This window comes from Phodopus roborovskii, unplaced genomic scaffold (genome assembly GCF_943737965.1).
Source record: "Phodopus roborovskii unplaced genomic scaffold, PHOROB, whole genome shotgun sequence".
NCBI lineage: Eukaryota > Metazoa > Chordata > Mammalia > Rodentia > Cricetidae > Phodopus > Phodopus roborovskii.
This window is the reverse complement of record NW_026126482.1, coordinates 27,097,057-27,116,168: the sequence shown is the minus strand read 5'-3', so window position 1 is coordinate 27,116,168 and position 19,112 is coordinate 27,097,057. Positions and strand designations below refer to the sequence as shown.

Here is a 19,112-nt window from a genome sequence, read left to right as displayed (position 1 = left end):
AGTCTATCTCTGTTTATAAACAGGGATAGTTCAAAGCAAGAGAACAAAATCAATAATAACTCCCCAAACACAAACCTTGACACACCCAGCATAAAATGCCTTGAGAAACTGCTGACCTTTGGAACTGGCCCAGAAGTCAACATGCACATGGAGGGAAGGCTTCATTTCTATTCTTCAGTTGTTACCTTGGGGAAGTTATCTTGTTTCACAGGCAGCCTACAGGTCCAGGCCTATGGGCCTATGGGCCAGCTATAATTTGCTTTAGCTACATGACAACATGTAATTCCAAAGGGACCACAGGGATCACACACTAAGCCTGGACACTTTGGACTGTAAATAAATGATCTGGTGTCTTACAGTAGACCCTACAGGAAAGGGCAGTGGCATACTTAGTTCACAAACCACACCCAGAGCTAATCAGTACATGATCAGTGACCACTACTGGACAATGTACTTGGGGGCAATCAGAGGGCGGATGGCGTAGTCCATGGAAATTGAAAAACCAGGAGTTCCCTTGTCCCCACACTAACCATTCACCTTTCCTAACTTGTTATAAGTAAAACCATGGCAACAGAGCTGCAGCAAACAAATTAATATTTAACACCACTGGTTTGAACTAAAAGGATAGCTCACAGAGAAGGCGGGGTAAGAGGGGAGGGAGGAAATGCAGGCCTGGTGCCCTCCACACACATTTATGACAAGGCATTGGCATACAAGTAAAAAGGCGGGGGGAGGGGGCAGCTAAAGGACAGACAGTAAAAAGGTGGCAGCTCGGGGCTGGGTGAGAATAGAGAATGTTTATGAGCACATTTTACAGTCTCTGCAAGGACAATGGAGGTGACTTAAATTCAAAGGACCTAACTCTGTAAACACATTCAAAATTATTGAATTGTTCCCATTAAAGGGCAGGTCTTATATATATGAAAATGCTTTTCCACTCAAGGCTCATTTTAAAGATAAAGTACTGCAAGGCCTTACCTGTCTCTTATAATTTTAATTTATATAACGTATACTATGAAATATAAATAATATTAAAAATATTAAAATCTATAGCAGTAATATGATATTTTAAATATAAAATGTAAATATATAAAATACAACATTTATACTATAATATAATTATGAACTACTCTCTAAAGGTCCACCCACTTCTATTACACAGCTTTGGGGCTGTGTGGCCAAGGCTATGAGTTTATAGCAATGAGAAGCCTTTGTGTTTGTACTGGGGTCATAAAGCCCTTACCAGGAAAGCTCTTACCCGGTGCCTTTGTCTGTACCCAGCTCACTTGCAGAAGTACATTTAACGCATGGCCTACTTGTCGTCGTAAAAGGAAGGAGAGTATACAAATATCTAACCTCTATGTTTAATTCCTGTACCTGCCTCACCTGTGAATGAGGCGATGGGATCTGCTTCACTTCAGAGAGGCGCATGATGGGTCTGGCCTGAATCCCCAAGCTAAATGTTTCAACATCTAGCTCTAGCCTTTCTGCACTTCTTCCTGTTGATACTGTCTTCCGATGTGCACAGTCAGGCTAACCTAGAATTCTCTGTACAGCCCAGGTTCGCCTCAACCTGGCAATCCTCTCCCCTCCCAACTCCCCAAGCCCTCCGATCTCAGGTGTATGCTACCATGTCCACTTCTTCCTGATGCTCAACCTTGTTTTCTCCTGTCTTGATTCTGTCTTAGAAAAGATGCTTGATTTTTTTTATTTTAAATCTTGTAAAACACATTCTACATACCTCCCTCCCAAACGGTTACCTAAATCAGTAAATCACATCTATCAGTCGGTGGGGGCTGTTCGGGCACGAGAGAGAGGGACTCTGAAAATGGGATTACAGCTAAGGACCTCAAATAAGGTGATTTTCCAAGGAGGGTAGCATGAAAGAACTTGACTCCAATTACTGGTTCTGAAGACGGAGGAAGGGGTCATGAATCCTGAACACAGGTGGCTACTAGGGGCTAGAAAAGACAAGGAAATGACTGTTCCCTGAGCTTCCAGGAAGGATCTCTGCCCTGGTAGTGTCCTAGTTTTATCCCGGTGACACCTGTGTGTGGCTTATGAACTGTATAAGATGATTTATTTGTGTTGAAGCCACCGAGCACGTAATAGTGACAGTAGTCATGGGGAACTGATATCCAGTCTCCAAAGAGACATCCCACTCCACTGAAGTGACTGGAGGAGACTGTGATTCAGGGATCCTTTATAAAAGATGGGGCAACAGGTGGAGAGCCTGTAGGACAATATCCACTTCGAAGTTTCCATCAGAGGGAAGGAGGGGTTGGGGCCAGATAGTCATGCAGGTGCGAGAGAGGCAGTGTGTAGAGGGTACCCGGTTGGTGCCCCTTGCAGTTTTGCAGAGATCAATGCCTGAGCTATCCCCCTCTTTCCTGTGACTCTTCAGCTTGTATCTCCCCAACTATTCTTTCATTCCACCTATTACTGCTGTTCTAAACACAGGCCATCCTTCAAGAGAGCCCCGTTCCACACATAGCTCAACCAACATGTTCTCCAAACATAAATTTGGGTTGAAAATGAAGCTAGCTTTTTCTTTTAAAAATATTTTAGTATTTTCAATACTGCATGTGTGTTTGTACTGTGAGAGTGCGTGTGTGGTATAGATGTGTGTGGTGTGTGTAATTTGTTGGGATTGGAGGAGGATGTCTGCTGTTCGACTCTATCATTCCCTACCATCTTCCCTTGTAACAGGGTCCTTCGCTGTCTTGGGGTTTCTATAACTGTGATGAAACATCATGACCAAAGAAACTTGGGGAGGAAAGGGTTTATTCGGTTTATGCTTCCCCATCACTGTTCATCACAGAAGGGAGTCAGGGCAGGAACACAAGCAGAGCAGGATCCTGGAGGCAGGAGCTGATACAGAAATCTTGGAAGAGTGCTGCTCACTGGTTTGCTCCTTGTGGCTTGCTCAGCCTGCTTTTTTATAGAACCCAGGAGCACCAGTCCAAGGTTGGTACTACCCACAATGGTAAGGACCCTCCAACAGCAATCACTAATTTAAAAAAATGTCCTACAGGCTTGTCTGATCTTATAGAAGGATTTTCTCAATTGAGGCTACATCCTTTCTGATGACTTTATCTTATGTCAATTTGACATAAATTTAGCCAGTATACTTCCTTATCTTGGGAATAGGCCAGTAGCCAGCAAGCCCCCAAATCCTCCTGTTTCTGTCTCAATAGCTCTGGAATTAGGTACATGTGTCCATGTCCAATTTTTTACATGGTTAGTGGGGATCAAACTGAGGACCTCATGCTTACATAGCAAGTGCTTTTATAGACTGAGACATCTCTGCAGCTCCAAAACTCTTTAAGGAAAGCAGTCTAACACTTAAACATCTGTATATGCTGACCGGAATTTTAGAAAGCTTACCCTATAACTTGATCAACCTCCTCATGCAGCCCTGAAACTGACCCTGCTGTGAATTATGGAGTTCTCTCAAATGGGGTGATTTCTTGTAAGACCAGGCTTAAACAGAGAGTAAAATGCACCCCCTAAAAGACAGGAGAGATGCGAAGAACAAAACTTAACTGAAATGGAAGTCCAGTCAGATTCTCCCAAAGGTACTGCTCAAACATGTGTAAAGATTCCCTAGGACATCCCTGTTTGTTTGTTCAACCTAGTCCCCCCAGGAAAGCCATTGCCAAGAACTGGGTTTCTGCTATCAGACTCAAGGCACTGTGAGCAAGACCCAAACTCTTAAGTCTTTTGTCCAGGCCAAGTCCTGGAGAGTGATCAAGGAGGCCACTGGGTACGCATGTGCAGGAAAAAAGCCTGGTGCAACATACACTTCCACAGACAGATCCTTTAATGAAGCCCTGTATTTCTATTATAGAAGTTACGTGTGGAATCAGGACACTACAAGTGCTATCAAGTCTGCATTTCTCAGGAAGGAGATCATATTGGTATACACTTCTAATTTCTGTCAGTAAAGTTCCCTGGGAAGCAGTGTCTGCAAGATCAGTACAGCTAGCGTATGCTGAAGAGCTAGCAAGCCAAGCATCTGGTTAAACAAAATCTTACTTTCCATCCTCAGAAGCTAGACTACTCCTAGCACAGGCCTGCAGAGGTCACTGACGGTTTCATTGATGAACACAGGAAATGTGTCCATATAAATTCAGCCCTAGAAATGGTGACTTGGCAGATTCTGGGCTCACAGGAAATTACATTGTATGTTCACACAAATAGACACTAGTTTGAGGAAGGAGATTTCCACCACTTAAAGTGGCCGGAGAACTCTCTGTAGCCATTCCCACTGCCCTAGCTAGCTTTCTCAGAGGGCACCAGGAAAAAACACACACACACACACACTCACACACACACACTCACACACACACACACACACTCTCTCTCTCTCTCTCTCTCTCTCTCTCTCTCTCTCTCTCTCTCTCTCTCTGTCTGTCCCTTAGCATTCCTGACATTCCTATGTCAACAGGCCGGAGACAGGCCGATTCACACACAAAAAAGATTATTGTAAAAAGAGTGGCATAGGAAACAGCCACCCCACATCTTTGTCCTTGGGCAGTCCCTGACATCATGCAATTGTTTTCCCTCTTAGACACAGCACCACAGTGCTCTTATGACCAGAGAGTGCCTTAAACAAAAGCGTTGTGCCTTGTCAGTAAAGCAGTTCCGGACCCTATGGTATGGTTGCCAAGTCCTGATTGCAGCTTATAGCTGAGAGAACTTGGAGGTGACTTGAACTTCTGGGCTCTAGTTTTCAGCAACAAACAAGGCATAGGAATATCTGACACTTGCCTAGTACACTGTGATCAGTAAGCAATGGGTTCCTTTTTTTTTTTTTTTTTTAAAGATAAATAATTATTTTGATGTGTATAGGTGTTTTGCCTGTATGCATGCCTATCTCTGATGCCCTCTGATTTGAGAAGAGGCTCACCATGTGGGTGCTAGGAATTGAACCTGGGTCCTCTGAGAGGGCAGCAAGTGCTCTTTACCACTGAGTTCTAATGCTGTTACCATTATTATCACTCACTCAGCTTCTCCCTTCTCCTGGTCTTCATCATTTATTTCCTCCTGAATCACACACTTTGATCTGAAAATCCATCTCTCCTTACCCACCTAAAACACATTCCATCTCATTTCTGATTGCTACCTTTCCCTTGTCCAGAGTACCTATCCCATTACCCAAATGCCCTTATGTTCTACTGTCCTCCTCACCATTGGCACTACAGAGGCAGCTCCTGGCTAAGCCAACGACTTGTTCTAAAATGTGAATGGTACGTTAAGGTGTTAATCCAGACTGACATCTATCTCCATTGGGAAGGTGATGGGTCTCCAACTTCTTCACCACTTTAGTCTTTGGAAGAGGGAGTTTCATTATGTTGCTCAGGCTGGCAGGCTGGCCTCACTGTGTTCAAGCAACCCTCGGCCTCTGTCCCCAGTAACACAGACTATAGGTATATGCCACTTCACCCAGCTTTCCATTTTTTTTTTTAATGTATTTTGTGCACCCAGCCATTTGGCATCCAGTTGTGCATCTCCACATTCCTTCCGACTAAGCATAAGTTGTCAGAATTAAATGGGGCTGCAGGCTGGTCTTGAATTAATTTAGATTCCCCCTTTCCCCTCATCTGTCATGTGTAGTGGTCAATTTGTTTTTGCCTCTGCATTCTCCAAGTGGTATCACCGGCAAAGAGAGCAAAGGCACAGTGGCCCTGTGTTACTGATCACTCCTCCATAGCTAGCAAAGGTGTGCTGTGCCTTCCAAAGGTCTGTGTGTCAGGTGTGTTGGTACTCACCAGTCAGCTATGCATCCAGTTATTAGGTAGCCAAAGATTAATCCAACCAGCAAGGAGAATTTAGCGATATGGACCTTCCAGGCATTATCACACACAAGATCCCACTAGAGAGGGGCAAACAGAAGGTAAATCAGAGAGACGCAAACATACAACCAGTGCTCAATCACAAGGACAAATAATAACCCTACAAGGGTCTTGGCATAGTTTTGGGGCCATATCATATGTGACACTAAGAGTATCTTCATTAGGCTGCTGAAAATCCAATGGGAACTCCAATTTGCCCATAAAATGAAATGTGGTGCTTTAAACAGATTATCTACATCTGCAAGGAGTGATGCATGAAATCTGGGGGACATGTGTGCCTTCCATCCCAAAGACCCAGGAAACTGAGTGCGAGGAAAATGGCCCAAGAAATGGGTGACACCCCCTGGTGACCAGAGTCCCTCACACCCCACAGAGTTGCTGCGATCCAGGTGACAGAAAAGCCTAGCCAACTTCCTTTATAGGATGCTATGAGAACACAAGGAAATGAGAGGCAACATTTGCATTTCACTCCATTATGCGGTCTAAACTGCAGTCACAAAAAGAATGGGAGTTAACAGTGAATGCTGAGCTATGAACAATATATTCTCATTTTTTCCCCTCATAAATCCTCTTGTGAATTGTGTTGTAGGGCTAACTGCAACCCTGGAGTCTCAAACTTAGTCGACTTTGTACAGTCAAGGTTTATTATTTAATTGGGAAAATGAAAGTGATCCTCAGGACTAGGGAGATTACTCAGCCCATAAAGTACATGTTTTCATACACATGTGAGCATCTGAGCTGGAATCTGGAACCCACATAAAGCTGTATACGGTAATGTAATCCTAGAGCTCCTACGGCGAAATGGGAGGTGGAGACGGGAATCCCTGCAAGCTTGTGGACCAGACAGACTGGCATACACAGTGGTGAAGAGCAGAGACCCTGTCTCAACCAAGACAGAAGGCGAGGACTAGCACCTGAGGCTGTCCTCTGACCTTCACATATGTTATGGCATGCATGTATGCATACTCACAAACATTCATGCACATACAAAGGATGGTTGAGGAGACAGATGATAGAGAGATAGATACATAGATGTATAGATACATAGATACACAGATAGATACATAGATCTTCCATTATTATCTTTCCACAGTTTACCTCTAGGTCAGAAGGGCAAATGAACAGGGAGTGTCTGCCTGGTACAATGGGGTTACATCCTTGCTGTTTTTTGTTGCCATCATCCATCCTCAGTTGCAGAGAAGTCCTTCTGGCTAATGTTACAACTTGGAACTTTTTGACCACAGGTTAAGGAGGTATAAGGGTGGTGGGGTATTGATCCCAGCTGAAAATTTTCTACTGGGTGAGGGAAAGGGGTGGAAGTCATGGGGCTGCAACCTGAACTAGGCGCTGCTTCTTAAGCGACCCTTCCTTTGATCTGCCCGTAGGGAGAGTGTAAGGCCAAGGATTCTGGTAGCCTCAGGTCTGACCGTTTCCAGACTTCTGGAGCATCCAGTGGAGGCCAAGGATGACAGCTATAGGTCTCTGCTTCAGTGGAATTTGGGGGAAAAAAAAATCCTATCTGTATCAACAGTTGCTGAGGAAAGAACCTGGCCTAGACAGAGAACGAAGGGGCCACTTGTCACTGCTCTGACATCTGCCCAGGACTCCTTGGAGTACTTATGGTCCATGCTCCATGGCAGGATCCAGAAACTTCCAGAGAGCAACTCACTCCTTCCTCTATTGAGCTGGCTCCAGATGGTCTGAATCAGAGCTTAGGAGGGAGCAAGAAGACCAAGCACCAGCCACACAATGGCCAAGAAGGATGGTTAGGGGCTTGTTGTCTAGGTGTATTCATGTATCTGGGGAGGAGGGCTAGGAATGTCACCGAGGCAGTCAGATGCAGGTATTCCTTAAAGGAGATCTCAAATGCTACAGAACCACAGTGACTCCATCACCTGGGAATGAGCAGGAAGTGAAGATTAGGAGACTTCATCCCCAATGCTCTGAGTGAAAACTCCTGCGGGGAAAGCCCCAGAGTGGCGAGCCTGAGTCACATGAACCAACTGTCCTGCTTCCAAGAACTGCCCTAAGATCCTACCTTGCCTTTCCATGCCACACGGAAGAACCCATGTGCTTCCCCACCCCAGGCTTCAGTGGCCTCTCAAGAAGGAGTGACTAACATATCGCATGAAACACTTGTAAGTCAACTATGAGCTCCAAGACAGTTTTAAGTGGGTTCTGGAGCCAGCCTGGGAAGCCAACATTCACTGATGCTTCTAGAAGAAAAATTTAATAAGTAACTTCCCAGTGCCAGGAGAGCATATTTGGCCTTAAAACACAAGTTACAACTTTGCCATGAACAATATGTGTGCATTCTGTCTTCCCAGCTCCGTTTGAAAATTCTGGGAGAGGCAGCACCTATACCAATTCATCTCCCGGCTACACCACACCTGCTTAGACTTCGACCTGGCATATTCTTGGCAAGCACTAAGCTGCCCTGACCCAGGTTGCTGCCTGGGAGAAACACACCAGCTGCCATCTCTTTCATTCACTCTGCTTTTAACTACCTTCACATCTCCACCAACACTCCCTATTGAGGAGTTTATTCAAGGTTAAATGATGCAAAAGAGTACATTATCCTTAGACTAAATGGCCAGGAGACAGGAGCATTTAATAAAAACATCCAGGGAGGTGGAGAAAATAGCTGTTGCCAACTCAGTCATCTGAGCAATTACTACACCCGGCCTGGGGCAGCCACGACCCAATTTAGTTGCTACCTAATAAGTTGTTCAGTAGTCACCTCAACATGACCCCTATCAATTAACAATGCCAGAGTGGAAAATTATTAGGACTTGGAGGAAAACCGAACCACTCACGCTGTCAATAAGGAAAGGAAGCCTAGTTGGCATCAATGAGCTCTGTGGGAACTCACCCACCTTGAGGGGGTGGGGTCAACCCGGGAATCCAGGGCAAGGCAGCCACCTGTGCCCTACAGCTTTCTCAGCTGGATACATACCTGAGTCAACAAGCAAGGCACCTAAGAGCACCCAGCATGCTTAGCAAGATAAGAGTTACTCATGCCTAGGGATCCACCTACACCAACACCCTCACCATCCTGGGGCCCACCCTGAGGCACATTCCATTGGGTTTGTGTGATGGGGAGGAGGGTGGTGAGTAGGGAGAAGGTGGGGTAAGAGATGGAGGTGAGGGAAAGCTATGGAGTTGGCTCTCTTGTTTAACTTCTACCAAAAAATGTACCGGGCACATGAAGTGAGTCCTCACACAGTGTTATCTTTTAAAGAATCCACCAAAGAATTTCAGAAGTATGAGGAAGCTCTTAAATTTGTTCTCATTGCTATAGATAAGATTATGGCAATTGGTTACTCAGGAAGTTAAACTATGGTTTTTTTTTTTTGTTTTTGTTTTGTTTTGTTTTGTTTTTAGATTTAAAAATAAAACCCTCTGACTAGAGTTATGCTGTAAAAAGTATAAGGCCAGGACTTAATGAGCTTGGTTGGCTCCTCTCCTCCCTCTCTCCTCCCTCCAATCTATCACCAATACCAGCAGAATGGTGGAAACCTTTCAAATACATCCTGAATGTCTCTGGTGTTCAACTATGACTATGGCCATCCTAATTTCTAGGGGTGAGGGAGATGCTCACCGGACAGCCAAGATGGCAGATACCTCCTCCTCATTTATATTCCTTTACTGCAGGCTACAAGACTAAAAACCATTACTTCTGGACCCTTACAGAGGTTTCAAATATGAGTCAGGGTCTGCTAATCAGGTCTACACAACAAAAACTCTCCATGCTACTTAGTTCTGATCTCAGGGCTACCTTGACTTGATAGAGAACCAGTGGTTGGGATGGGTTGGGGAAAGTTCTACAAAGCTGGTCAGATCTTGTAGGGGTTGGGTGGTCTTGGGACCTACAACTCAGATGGTAGCTTTACAAGAGTGTGAGCCTGGAGCCAGTGGCTGGGACAGTGACTTCCTAGTGTCTCGGCTTCCAAATGAAACACTGTGCAGGCTGGGTATAAAGGCTATGCTGGGAATACTTCTGGAGCTCTAGCCTGTGCTCTAGAAACTTAAGAGACACTGTTGGCCCGCATTCAGTCCCTGTCTCCTGCAATACCCACAGGAGTACATGATACTTGCAAACTGAGCCCCTGCCTTGATTGATTTTCCTTGCAATAGAGTTCCCAAGGAGGGTGTGAGCAGAACCCCCACTCTCCAGAAAACAGTATAGTCTGGCCTTGACTCCACCTCCTGGAAACCATCCCCTAGAGAACAATGCGGAACAGCCTTCTAATGAAGCAAGTTAACACTCCATCAGCAGGTTTAACAGGATCATAAAAGCTCCAAGCCTCAGCCCATTCCACCATCCCTCAGCCCATTCCACCATCCCACTCTCTCTTCTCTGCCACCTTACTCACTTCAGAAGCATCCTGCAATACCACAGGGGCTCTGGCCCCAGACTTCAGGACAAGAGCAATGATTGCACACATCTCATACGCCTCATTAGTTGCTATATGTTCTGTTCAAAAGCTTAATTAAACATTTTAAAAGAGAAGAAGAATTTGGGAGGCTGCTTTTGTACCTATAGATTTAAAGGACAGACTACAAGAAATAGATGTTGTATCATTTTAAGTGATTTATCAAATTTCTTAACTTGTTAGACAATAGTCATCAAGAAAACTAATCACATTTCTAAAGAGGATGGGAAAATGGAACATAGAGGAAACAATTTTCAGGAATAAGAAATTCTCTAGTGAAATTTATAAGAATAATCTTTGAAAACACAACTGTTAGAAGATAGGTTACTATCTGACTGTGGAGACTGAATATCTGCAATAAAAAACTAATGGGAGAAACTACCTAGGGAAATGACAAGATGGGTCTGGAGTGATGGCTCAGTGGGTACAAGCACTGGCTGCTCTAGCAGAGGACCACGTTTCAGTTCCTAGCACACATAGCAGCTCACAATGGTCTGTAACTTCAGTTCCAGGAGATCCATTGCCTCTTCTGACCTCCACAGGCACCAGACACACATGTGGTACATATACAGTCATACATATATACATACATATATACATACATACATACTCACATGCAAGCAAATGCTCATACACATAAAATAAAAATAAATCTTTTAAAAAGACTAGTATATATTTTGAATTTGTTAATACTTCATTACTAACTTTAGGTAGTTAAAATTTCTATGCACCAAAAATATCATAAACAAAATTATAGATATCCATATTTGTAAAACTATATCCACAGGTGTCACAATTAACTGTCAGCTATTTTCTCTTGGTTTTATTTTCCTAGCAATAAAGGCTAACATTTTACACAAAACTGAGTGTGAACCCCCAGACAGCTCACAAAATATGGGGTATAAATGGGTTGGAAAATACTCAGGAAATGTTTGATTCTGCTAATGAAAATCTAAACTGTGTGTGTGTTTGCGTATTTTTTAGTTTTCTAAAGATGAAAGAGACACAAAGAGATACAGAGCTGCCCAAGGTGTGGCAGCAGGCACCTTTTTTTTTTTTTTTTTTTGGAAGAAATTTGACAATACACAGCCCATTCCTCTAAGTAGCATCTATCTTTTGGCCCAGAAAACCCCACCTGGGATAACGTTTTTTCCCAAGGAAATTGTTAGAGATGCCCATGGAGGTCCCTATACAATGATATCACGAGTTGTAACTTACAAGGGCAGGACATGAATTCCTGAGAAAAGATCCCAGGGAACCTTGTGGCCAAAATTCAGCTTTCAAAAACTAATAACTAACAAAAGCTTTCATTATGTATTACAGTGTCAGAATGAAGAGAAATGAGGGCAAAAGCTGGTATGCACAGAGAAAAGGAGACACCCCAAAGTTTCAAAGTCAGACCAGGACCTGGGAGATGGCTGGGCAGGTGAAGGTGCTTACTGCTAAGCCTGGCTACCTAAACTTGATTTCTGGAGCTCCCATGGTAGAAAGATCCAAAGGCCTGCTGTTGTACATGCACTGAGTGTAGATGTACATACACACACATACACACAACACATGGACACACAACACACATGCATATACCACATTCATGTACAGACACATGCAATTAAAAAAAAAGATGTGAGAATAGATTGGAAACAGAGTTTTATTTTCTAATTTGTACTATTCTTGTGTTCTTTGAAGTTATCACCATTAACTGTAAACTACAAAATGGGAAGAAAAAGTGGCGATAAGGGTAAGATAAAAATCATTTTAAAGAATCAACAAAAGAATACATATTTCTTCCAGCTTTTCAGGACATACATTTTCATGTAATCTAAAATTAGAGGCAGAGAATGAAGTTCAGTTGGCAGGATGCTTGACTGGTGTGCATAAAGCTCTATGTTCTATCCAGACAAGATAGAAAACCAGGTGTGGTGGGACATATTTGTCATCTTAGGTGAAGTCAGGAGAATCAAAAGTTCAAGGTCATCCTCAGGCTACACATGGAATTTAAGACTAGCCTAGAATATATGAGACCCTATCCCAGTCAATAAGTAAATGAACAAATAATATGTTTAGAAGAAGTTTGTCTTGAATATGTTTGCTTGTCAACTGGAATTTAAAAATATATATATATATAGAGAAAATAGAATTAGGTACAGTGGAACATGCCTGAAATCCCAGCTACCCAATGGCTGAAGGAGGATGGTTATCATGAACCCACTAGTTCAAGGCTAGCCTGGGGTAATACACCATACTGTTGTCTCGAAGCACGCAAACATTTTTGGTTTTTTGTTTTGTTTTGTTTTTGAGACAGGGTTTCTTTGTGTAGCTTTGGAGCCTATCCTGGCACTCACTCTGTAGACCAGGCTGGCCTCAACTCACAGAGATTTGCCTGCCTCTGCCTCCTGAGCTCTGGGATTAAAGGTGTGCGCCACAGCCTGGTGCAAGCAAACATTTTAAAAGAAGCTTTGCAGCAGGGCAGAGTGGTGCATTCCTTTAACCCCTGCACATGGGAAGCACAAACAACTGAATCTCTTTGAGTTCCAGGCCAGTCAGAGCTACAAGTGAGACCTTGTCTCCAAACAGGGTTGGGGAGCTGGAGAGAGAGCTCAGCTGTTAAGAGCACTGGCTACTGTTTTAGAGGACCCAAATTCAATTCCCAGCACCCACATTGCTGCTCACAACAATCTGTAAACTCAAGTTCCAGAAGCTCCGACCTCCACAGGTACCAGGCACACACATGGTACACAGACATACATGCAGGCAAAACACTCAAACACAGAAAACAAATTTATTGTTTGTTCTTGTAAAAGAAGCAGCTGGCAACAAACTTCATAGCCTGGTGTCAAGCCATGAAATTTACTTCTGTGCTGATTTTTGTTTGTCTGAATGTTTTAATTTGTTTTGCTTTTAATGAATGTAAGTTTTCCCAGAGTTTAATCTCTTAGGGTGGAGAGTCCTCATGTGGGCTTGTTGACATTTGCAGACCACAGGGTTTGCCAGCCACTGTGCCAGCTGCCTGTTCTGAGCCTAAGCACAGTCAGTTGAGATACAAGGAAATATTTCAGGGCAATACCACAAAGAAGACAAAATGGCTTCAAATTCCAATGGTTTAAATGAAACAAAATCCCCAACTGGGTTGCAGGAATGTAGAGAAATACGGGGTCATCACTTTCCTCCTCCAAAGTAGCATTTCAGAGCCTGCCAGGAACAGGTGTGTTATACCCCATGGATATGCTCTGCTATGCTGCTTTTGAAGTAGAAATAGGAATGGTAAGAACATACACACATATACATATGTACACACAACAGCAGCATACACAGACATGTGAAGATTAGTGACATAAGGACAAAAGAAAGTCTCCACAGCCAGACTGAAGGAGTGTGTGAGCTACAATTAGCTTCTCCACATGTAGGCAGCCAAGGACACCATTTTTAGTATTTCTATTTTAGCTGTATATAGAGTCTTTTTTTTTTTTTTTTTTTTTTTTTTTTTCTTAAAAGGCTTCATCAAAATTCAGGCTATACTGCCTAATTTGAAAAACCTCAAACTCTCTTCATTTTTGTCTCTAAACTCATCTTCCAGTTTCAGGAGGCCTGCTCTGTCAACAGCAGTCAACACACAGCAGTCAACACACGTGCCAATTAGAGCTGGCATGCTAGTGAACTTCCTAAAATGACATCATCAACATCCTTGCCAGGTACTCCGGGGAATTTCTTGTTGTTGTTGTTTAAGTTTTGCCTCTCGTTTTTGTTAATTGCTACTGCAATAGCTCTCATCTTTACTTTTTCCCTTTAACCTACTACCAAAACAAACAACTATGGCTTGTTGGAGGAAACAATAGGAAAAAAAAAATTAAAGGGACAATTGTACCTCTCCTAGGAAACCTCCACTCCAGCTTTGGTTTTTTTCTTTTTTCTTTAGAAGACCCACCCACACCAAAGCCACAGCATTAAAGCTAGTTAGGGTTCTTAAACATTAAACATTCCGTAGCTCTGTTTACGACTAACAGCGTGATTTTCAATCCATCCAAACCCCAGACCGTGATTCACATCTTTTTTTTAAAATGGTGTTTCTGGAGGTTGCTTCTCTGCTTTTACAGCAGCGCTCTGGAGCAACCGAAGAACAGGAGTGATGCTTCATTTACAAAAGCTGGGGATTCCTTAGTTTTCACTTAACTGGATCGTTTCTCACTGTGCTGGAGATGGAGAGCTGCTTTCCAGCAAGGTTTACAAGAGAGACAGAAAAATGATCACCTGGCTACACTCTCACTTCAGTTGATGAAGGATTATTCTGGGAAAACAATCCAAGGAGTCACTTTATCTTTTCCATAGAAATACTATGTGGCTGCTCTAAGCAGAGGTCTGTGCTGTGGAACAGTCCTATGCTCTTGACAGGAATCCCTATGTCATTTGGGGAGAGTTCAACAGGCAGCAGAAACTGCTAATAAGCAATGCCTTCTATTAACCAAACTGACTAATCTTGCCCTGATCTTAGATGTGTATTTCATTAATGATCATGGCCTCTAAGAAGTGAAGGAAATTATGAGCCCACTGTATAAAGGGACCAGAGAAGGAGGGGTGGGCAAGAACCCAGCTGTAAGCATCAAGACAAATCAAGATATGCACACTAATTTACCCTAAGTAACAAACCCTGCTCTCTTGAGAAACTCAAACTAATGTCCTGTATAGCATAGAGGGTCTCTCCTAGTGTGACATAGTACATGAACAAAACTGGTCTGTCACATTAATATTTAAGCACACCCACTTACACAATAGAGCCACGTGTGGGGAGCTTCTGACTGAGATCAGAAAACCCTCAGCCTGGTGAGGACTTGGAGGGAGAAAGTCTGGCATAACGTGGTTCCATGAAGTTCCCTCTACAGTCGACTCACCGCACCTCCTATTCGAGAGCCTAAACAACAAATCCTGTTACTGAGTCATGCCCTATACCTCCTCCGCTCAGAAAAGCCTCAGGACCCTTCACAGAGCTGCTCTCCTGTGTACCGCCTGACTCTTTCCACCCCTGACATGTCCAGCTCAGAACCTACTTGAAAGACTAGGACTCCTTTCCCCACTGAGGGCTAGAGGTGTGGCTCAGTGGCAGAAGGCTTTTCAGTGTGCTAGAATCTGGGTTTCCTTCCTAGCACCATAAAAGGCCCCTCCAACCCAAACCTCTGTTCACCACAGCCAGTCAAAATATGCTAGACCTTCCCTACTGTTTGCACCTTTTTCTTTCAGTGAGTCGATGACCTTTGCAAGCAGAAGAGTAAGAGAAAGAGGTGTAAAATACAAATGCATAGATTAATACAGTTCCACATTCCTATGAGGACAATCAACTCAGCTGAAGGTCTCCTTCCCAGGCTAGGTCAGGGCCCCTTCCCTGTGTTCCTAGGACATTTTTCATTCATGATAAATACCGAGGTGACCACCACTGTACACTGTTGAGTGCCTATTTACAAGTCCTTTCACTCGTTCAGGAGCTGGAAACCCACAGCCGATCTGCACCTATTTTTGAATAGTTTTGTTAGCACACAACCACACTTCACCTATATGTTTACTATGACTGCATATGCATTACAATAGGAATTTGAGCCGATATAAAGTGACAGCATACCCCCCCCACAGTGCTCACAAATAAAAATGTTTACTATTTGATCTTTATAGCATCACCATTAAGTTTGAGTGTCTTTGTGACTGTTTTAACTGAGGAAGAAAGATTCACCTAGAATGTGGGTGGCATCATCCCATGGATTATGTGTGGGGGGATTGGGGTGCCAGACTGGAGAGTTTTAAAAAAAAAAAAAGGAGGAAGTGGATTTAGCACAAGCAGGCATTTCACTCTCTCTCTCTTCCCCTCTCTCTCCCCCCCCTCTCTCTTCCCCTCCCCCCCCCTTCCTGGCTGTTCATACCATGTGACCAGTCACCTCGTGCTCCTGCCATGATGGCGCACAACTTCAAACATAAGCCACAAGAAAGCTTCTCTCCCTGGCATGGCTTCTTGTCAGTATTTCGTGCCAGCAAGTAGAAATGATACTAATGCAGAAGTGTCTTCTCCTTTCCAGAGACTGGATCTCTACAGGGGGCCTACTCAGGCCTCCAATGCCAGCCTTGTCACGGCCTCCTGCATTATAAATGTGGGGCACCATTTTGTCTTATTTGGCTATGCTTACTAATTAAGCGAAGGGCTTGGAACAAGGGAGGGAGGAGAGAATTGCCCTGGAGGACTCCTAATCCCAAACGCCAGAGGGCTCCCCACATGTGTTGTGTTTGCTGAACCATGATGTTTATCACCCTACTCTATTTATCCCCCAACCCTTAGCTTCTTCATGATTTCTTCAAACATCTTTTATTTAAATAACATACGATAGTATGCGAAATTTATGGCAGAATGTAGTTTTGAAACCTTGCACTCAATTGTTTTACTATGAGTGGTTTTCCCCCAGGGAAAGTTATGACTGTTTTATTATTAAAATTGATTGAGAAATAGGCACATGGAAAAGTTTAGTTTTAAAAATAGAGAATCCCCTTTTTAAAAGGACAAATCTATTTCACAAATTAAGCGCTCTTCCTGGGCACTCTGCCAGCTACTTTGACAAGGCTGTCACTCACTCATCGATACAGACCTCTTTCATGGGCACTGTCATCCTTGGGGGTTGAGACTGGTGCTTGAGTGTGACCACTGGGCGTGTAGCAGGGACTCACAGTGACAGCACGGACTTTTGAGTCTGATGAGCTGGCATCTCCATTCCATTTCTGCCCCGTGACAGCTGTGCGACCCTAGACAAGGAACTGACCCCTGTGCAAGTTCTGTTTTCAGCATGGGTGATGTGGGAGGCACATAGCCTACAATGCATGGTTGTTGAGAGGGTCTAGAGCAATGTTGGGGGTGTGCCAGGGCACATGCTGGTGCTTTCTACTGTTTTGTCAGACTGGTGAGCAGTCCTCAGGGGTCGATGACTGATGGTGACTAACACTCAAGTCTGAAAGCAACAGCAACTGTCAAAAAGGTTCTCATTTACTCATTAAGTCACGTCGGGCTGGTCCGAGTATAGAGTGCTTTACTATTCTACAGCAAGTCTGCACAGCCAGCACTGGGTAGAAGAGGGGGATGTGAGGATAGCAAAGGCTATGTGTGGGCAACTGTACTCCTATCTGCAAAGATTACATGGTAATCTCCACATTTGTCAAGCCCTCCTAGATCTCAAGAGTACGATGCCCTTCACTTTGACCTTCCCAGCAGCATCCTAGGAATTGCAACTCAGCCTTCCTTAACGCTTCCTGCAATCAGCCGGGAAGTACACCATCTCTCTGACCTTGAGAAAAAGATGGCAAGATGGCTCTCAAAAGCTGACACCTTGGACTCTAATGGGTGCTCACCCTCCCCCCACCCAACACACACACCTTGAACTATTAATCTCCTACAAACACTATGATAAATTAGTAGTGTGACAGCAGAAGGTGACCAAGAAGTTCAGTTCCTTTTGGGCTGGCCAGGGTTCTGTCAGCTGGGGCCCAACCCTTCAGACACAGTCCTTGGGTCCAGAGAGGCAAGGGCATGGCTGCACTCCATGTAGACACTGGTGAGAACAGGTCCCTGGCTATGTGAGTGCCTCTGGCCTTCTGTAGACTAATTAAGAAATGCTTGTCCAAAATGTCTCCTCAAATCAAAACTGAAAGCATTGGCAGGCTGAAGACAGGAAGCCTTCCTAAAGAGTGATGCCAGCCACGAGCAATCAGCTCTTTGATGGATAGGCATGGGTTGGGGAAATGCAGTATGCAGAAGAAAACTCGCATCTTGTCAGAGAGTCCTTCATAAGCCAAGGTTACTGCAGAGCTGCCCACACATGGCTCCTCACCATGAGCTTGCAACCTGTAGTCTTGGGAGGCTTCAACCGCTCCCACCTACCTCAGGATTTGAAGTCTATAACAGGCCTGGGATGAGTAGATCCAGTGGGGACCTCCTGCTGTCACTGGGGCTGGGATTCTGCGACACTGGAGACAGCTGCAACACTGCATTTAGTGAGTGGGATTTGTGGGGATTGTGGCTTGGTTGATATTAACAAACCAGGACACTGGAGTTCCTTCCTTCCCAGCCTTTCCAAAGTAAGGTTCTCCAAAGCCTATGGATTAGTTAAGAGAGTCAGCCCTGCCAAAGCAGGGCAAGGGACAGTCAAGCTGGCCCATGTAGCACTTCCTCAAACCAAATCAGAAATAAAAGACAAGATGAACAGGTAAACTGACTGATTCGTGGGGCTGGAAAAATGACTTAGTGGGTAAAAGTCCTTCCTGTAAGAACCTGATGATCTGAATTCGACCCACAGAACCCACATAAAGGTGGAAGAACACAACTGCTGTGTCCGCAGGTGCATACACACAGACACACACACACACACATATAATTCACACACACATACATCATTCACTCACACACATATGTCATTCATACACACAAACAAATCATTCACACACACACATTATTCACACACATACACATCATTCACACACACACATATCATTCACACACACATCATTCACTCACACACAAATCATTCACACACATACACATCATTCACACACACGCACATCATTCACAAACATATTATTCACACACATACATCATTCACACACACGTTGCTCACACATACATCATTCACACACACATGTCATTCACACACATATATATCATTCACACACACAAACACACACATATACACTTATATCATTCACATACAGGCATGCTCGCACGCACACATGCACACAACACAACCACCACCACCACCAACAACAACAACAAAAATAATAAAAAATAATTTTTGAAGTGAATGTT

At 43.9% G+C, this 19,112-nt stretch overlaps 1 protein-coding gene across 2 annotated transcripts in view; it reads right to left on the bottom strand.

The window, feature by feature from the left end:
* Slc22a23 (solute carrier family 22 member 23) overlaps positions 1-19,112 on the bottom strand; it is a 156,198-nt gene that overhangs the window by 112,984 nt on the left and 24,102 nt on the right. For both annotated transcript variants that reach the window (XM_051194463.1, XM_051194464.1), the window contains exon 2: positions 5,775-5,878. In XM_051194463.1, the coding sequence (XP_051050420.1) occupies positions 5,775-5,878 (104 nt within the window). The remainder of the gene's footprint in view (positions 1-5,774; positions 5,879-19,112) is intronic.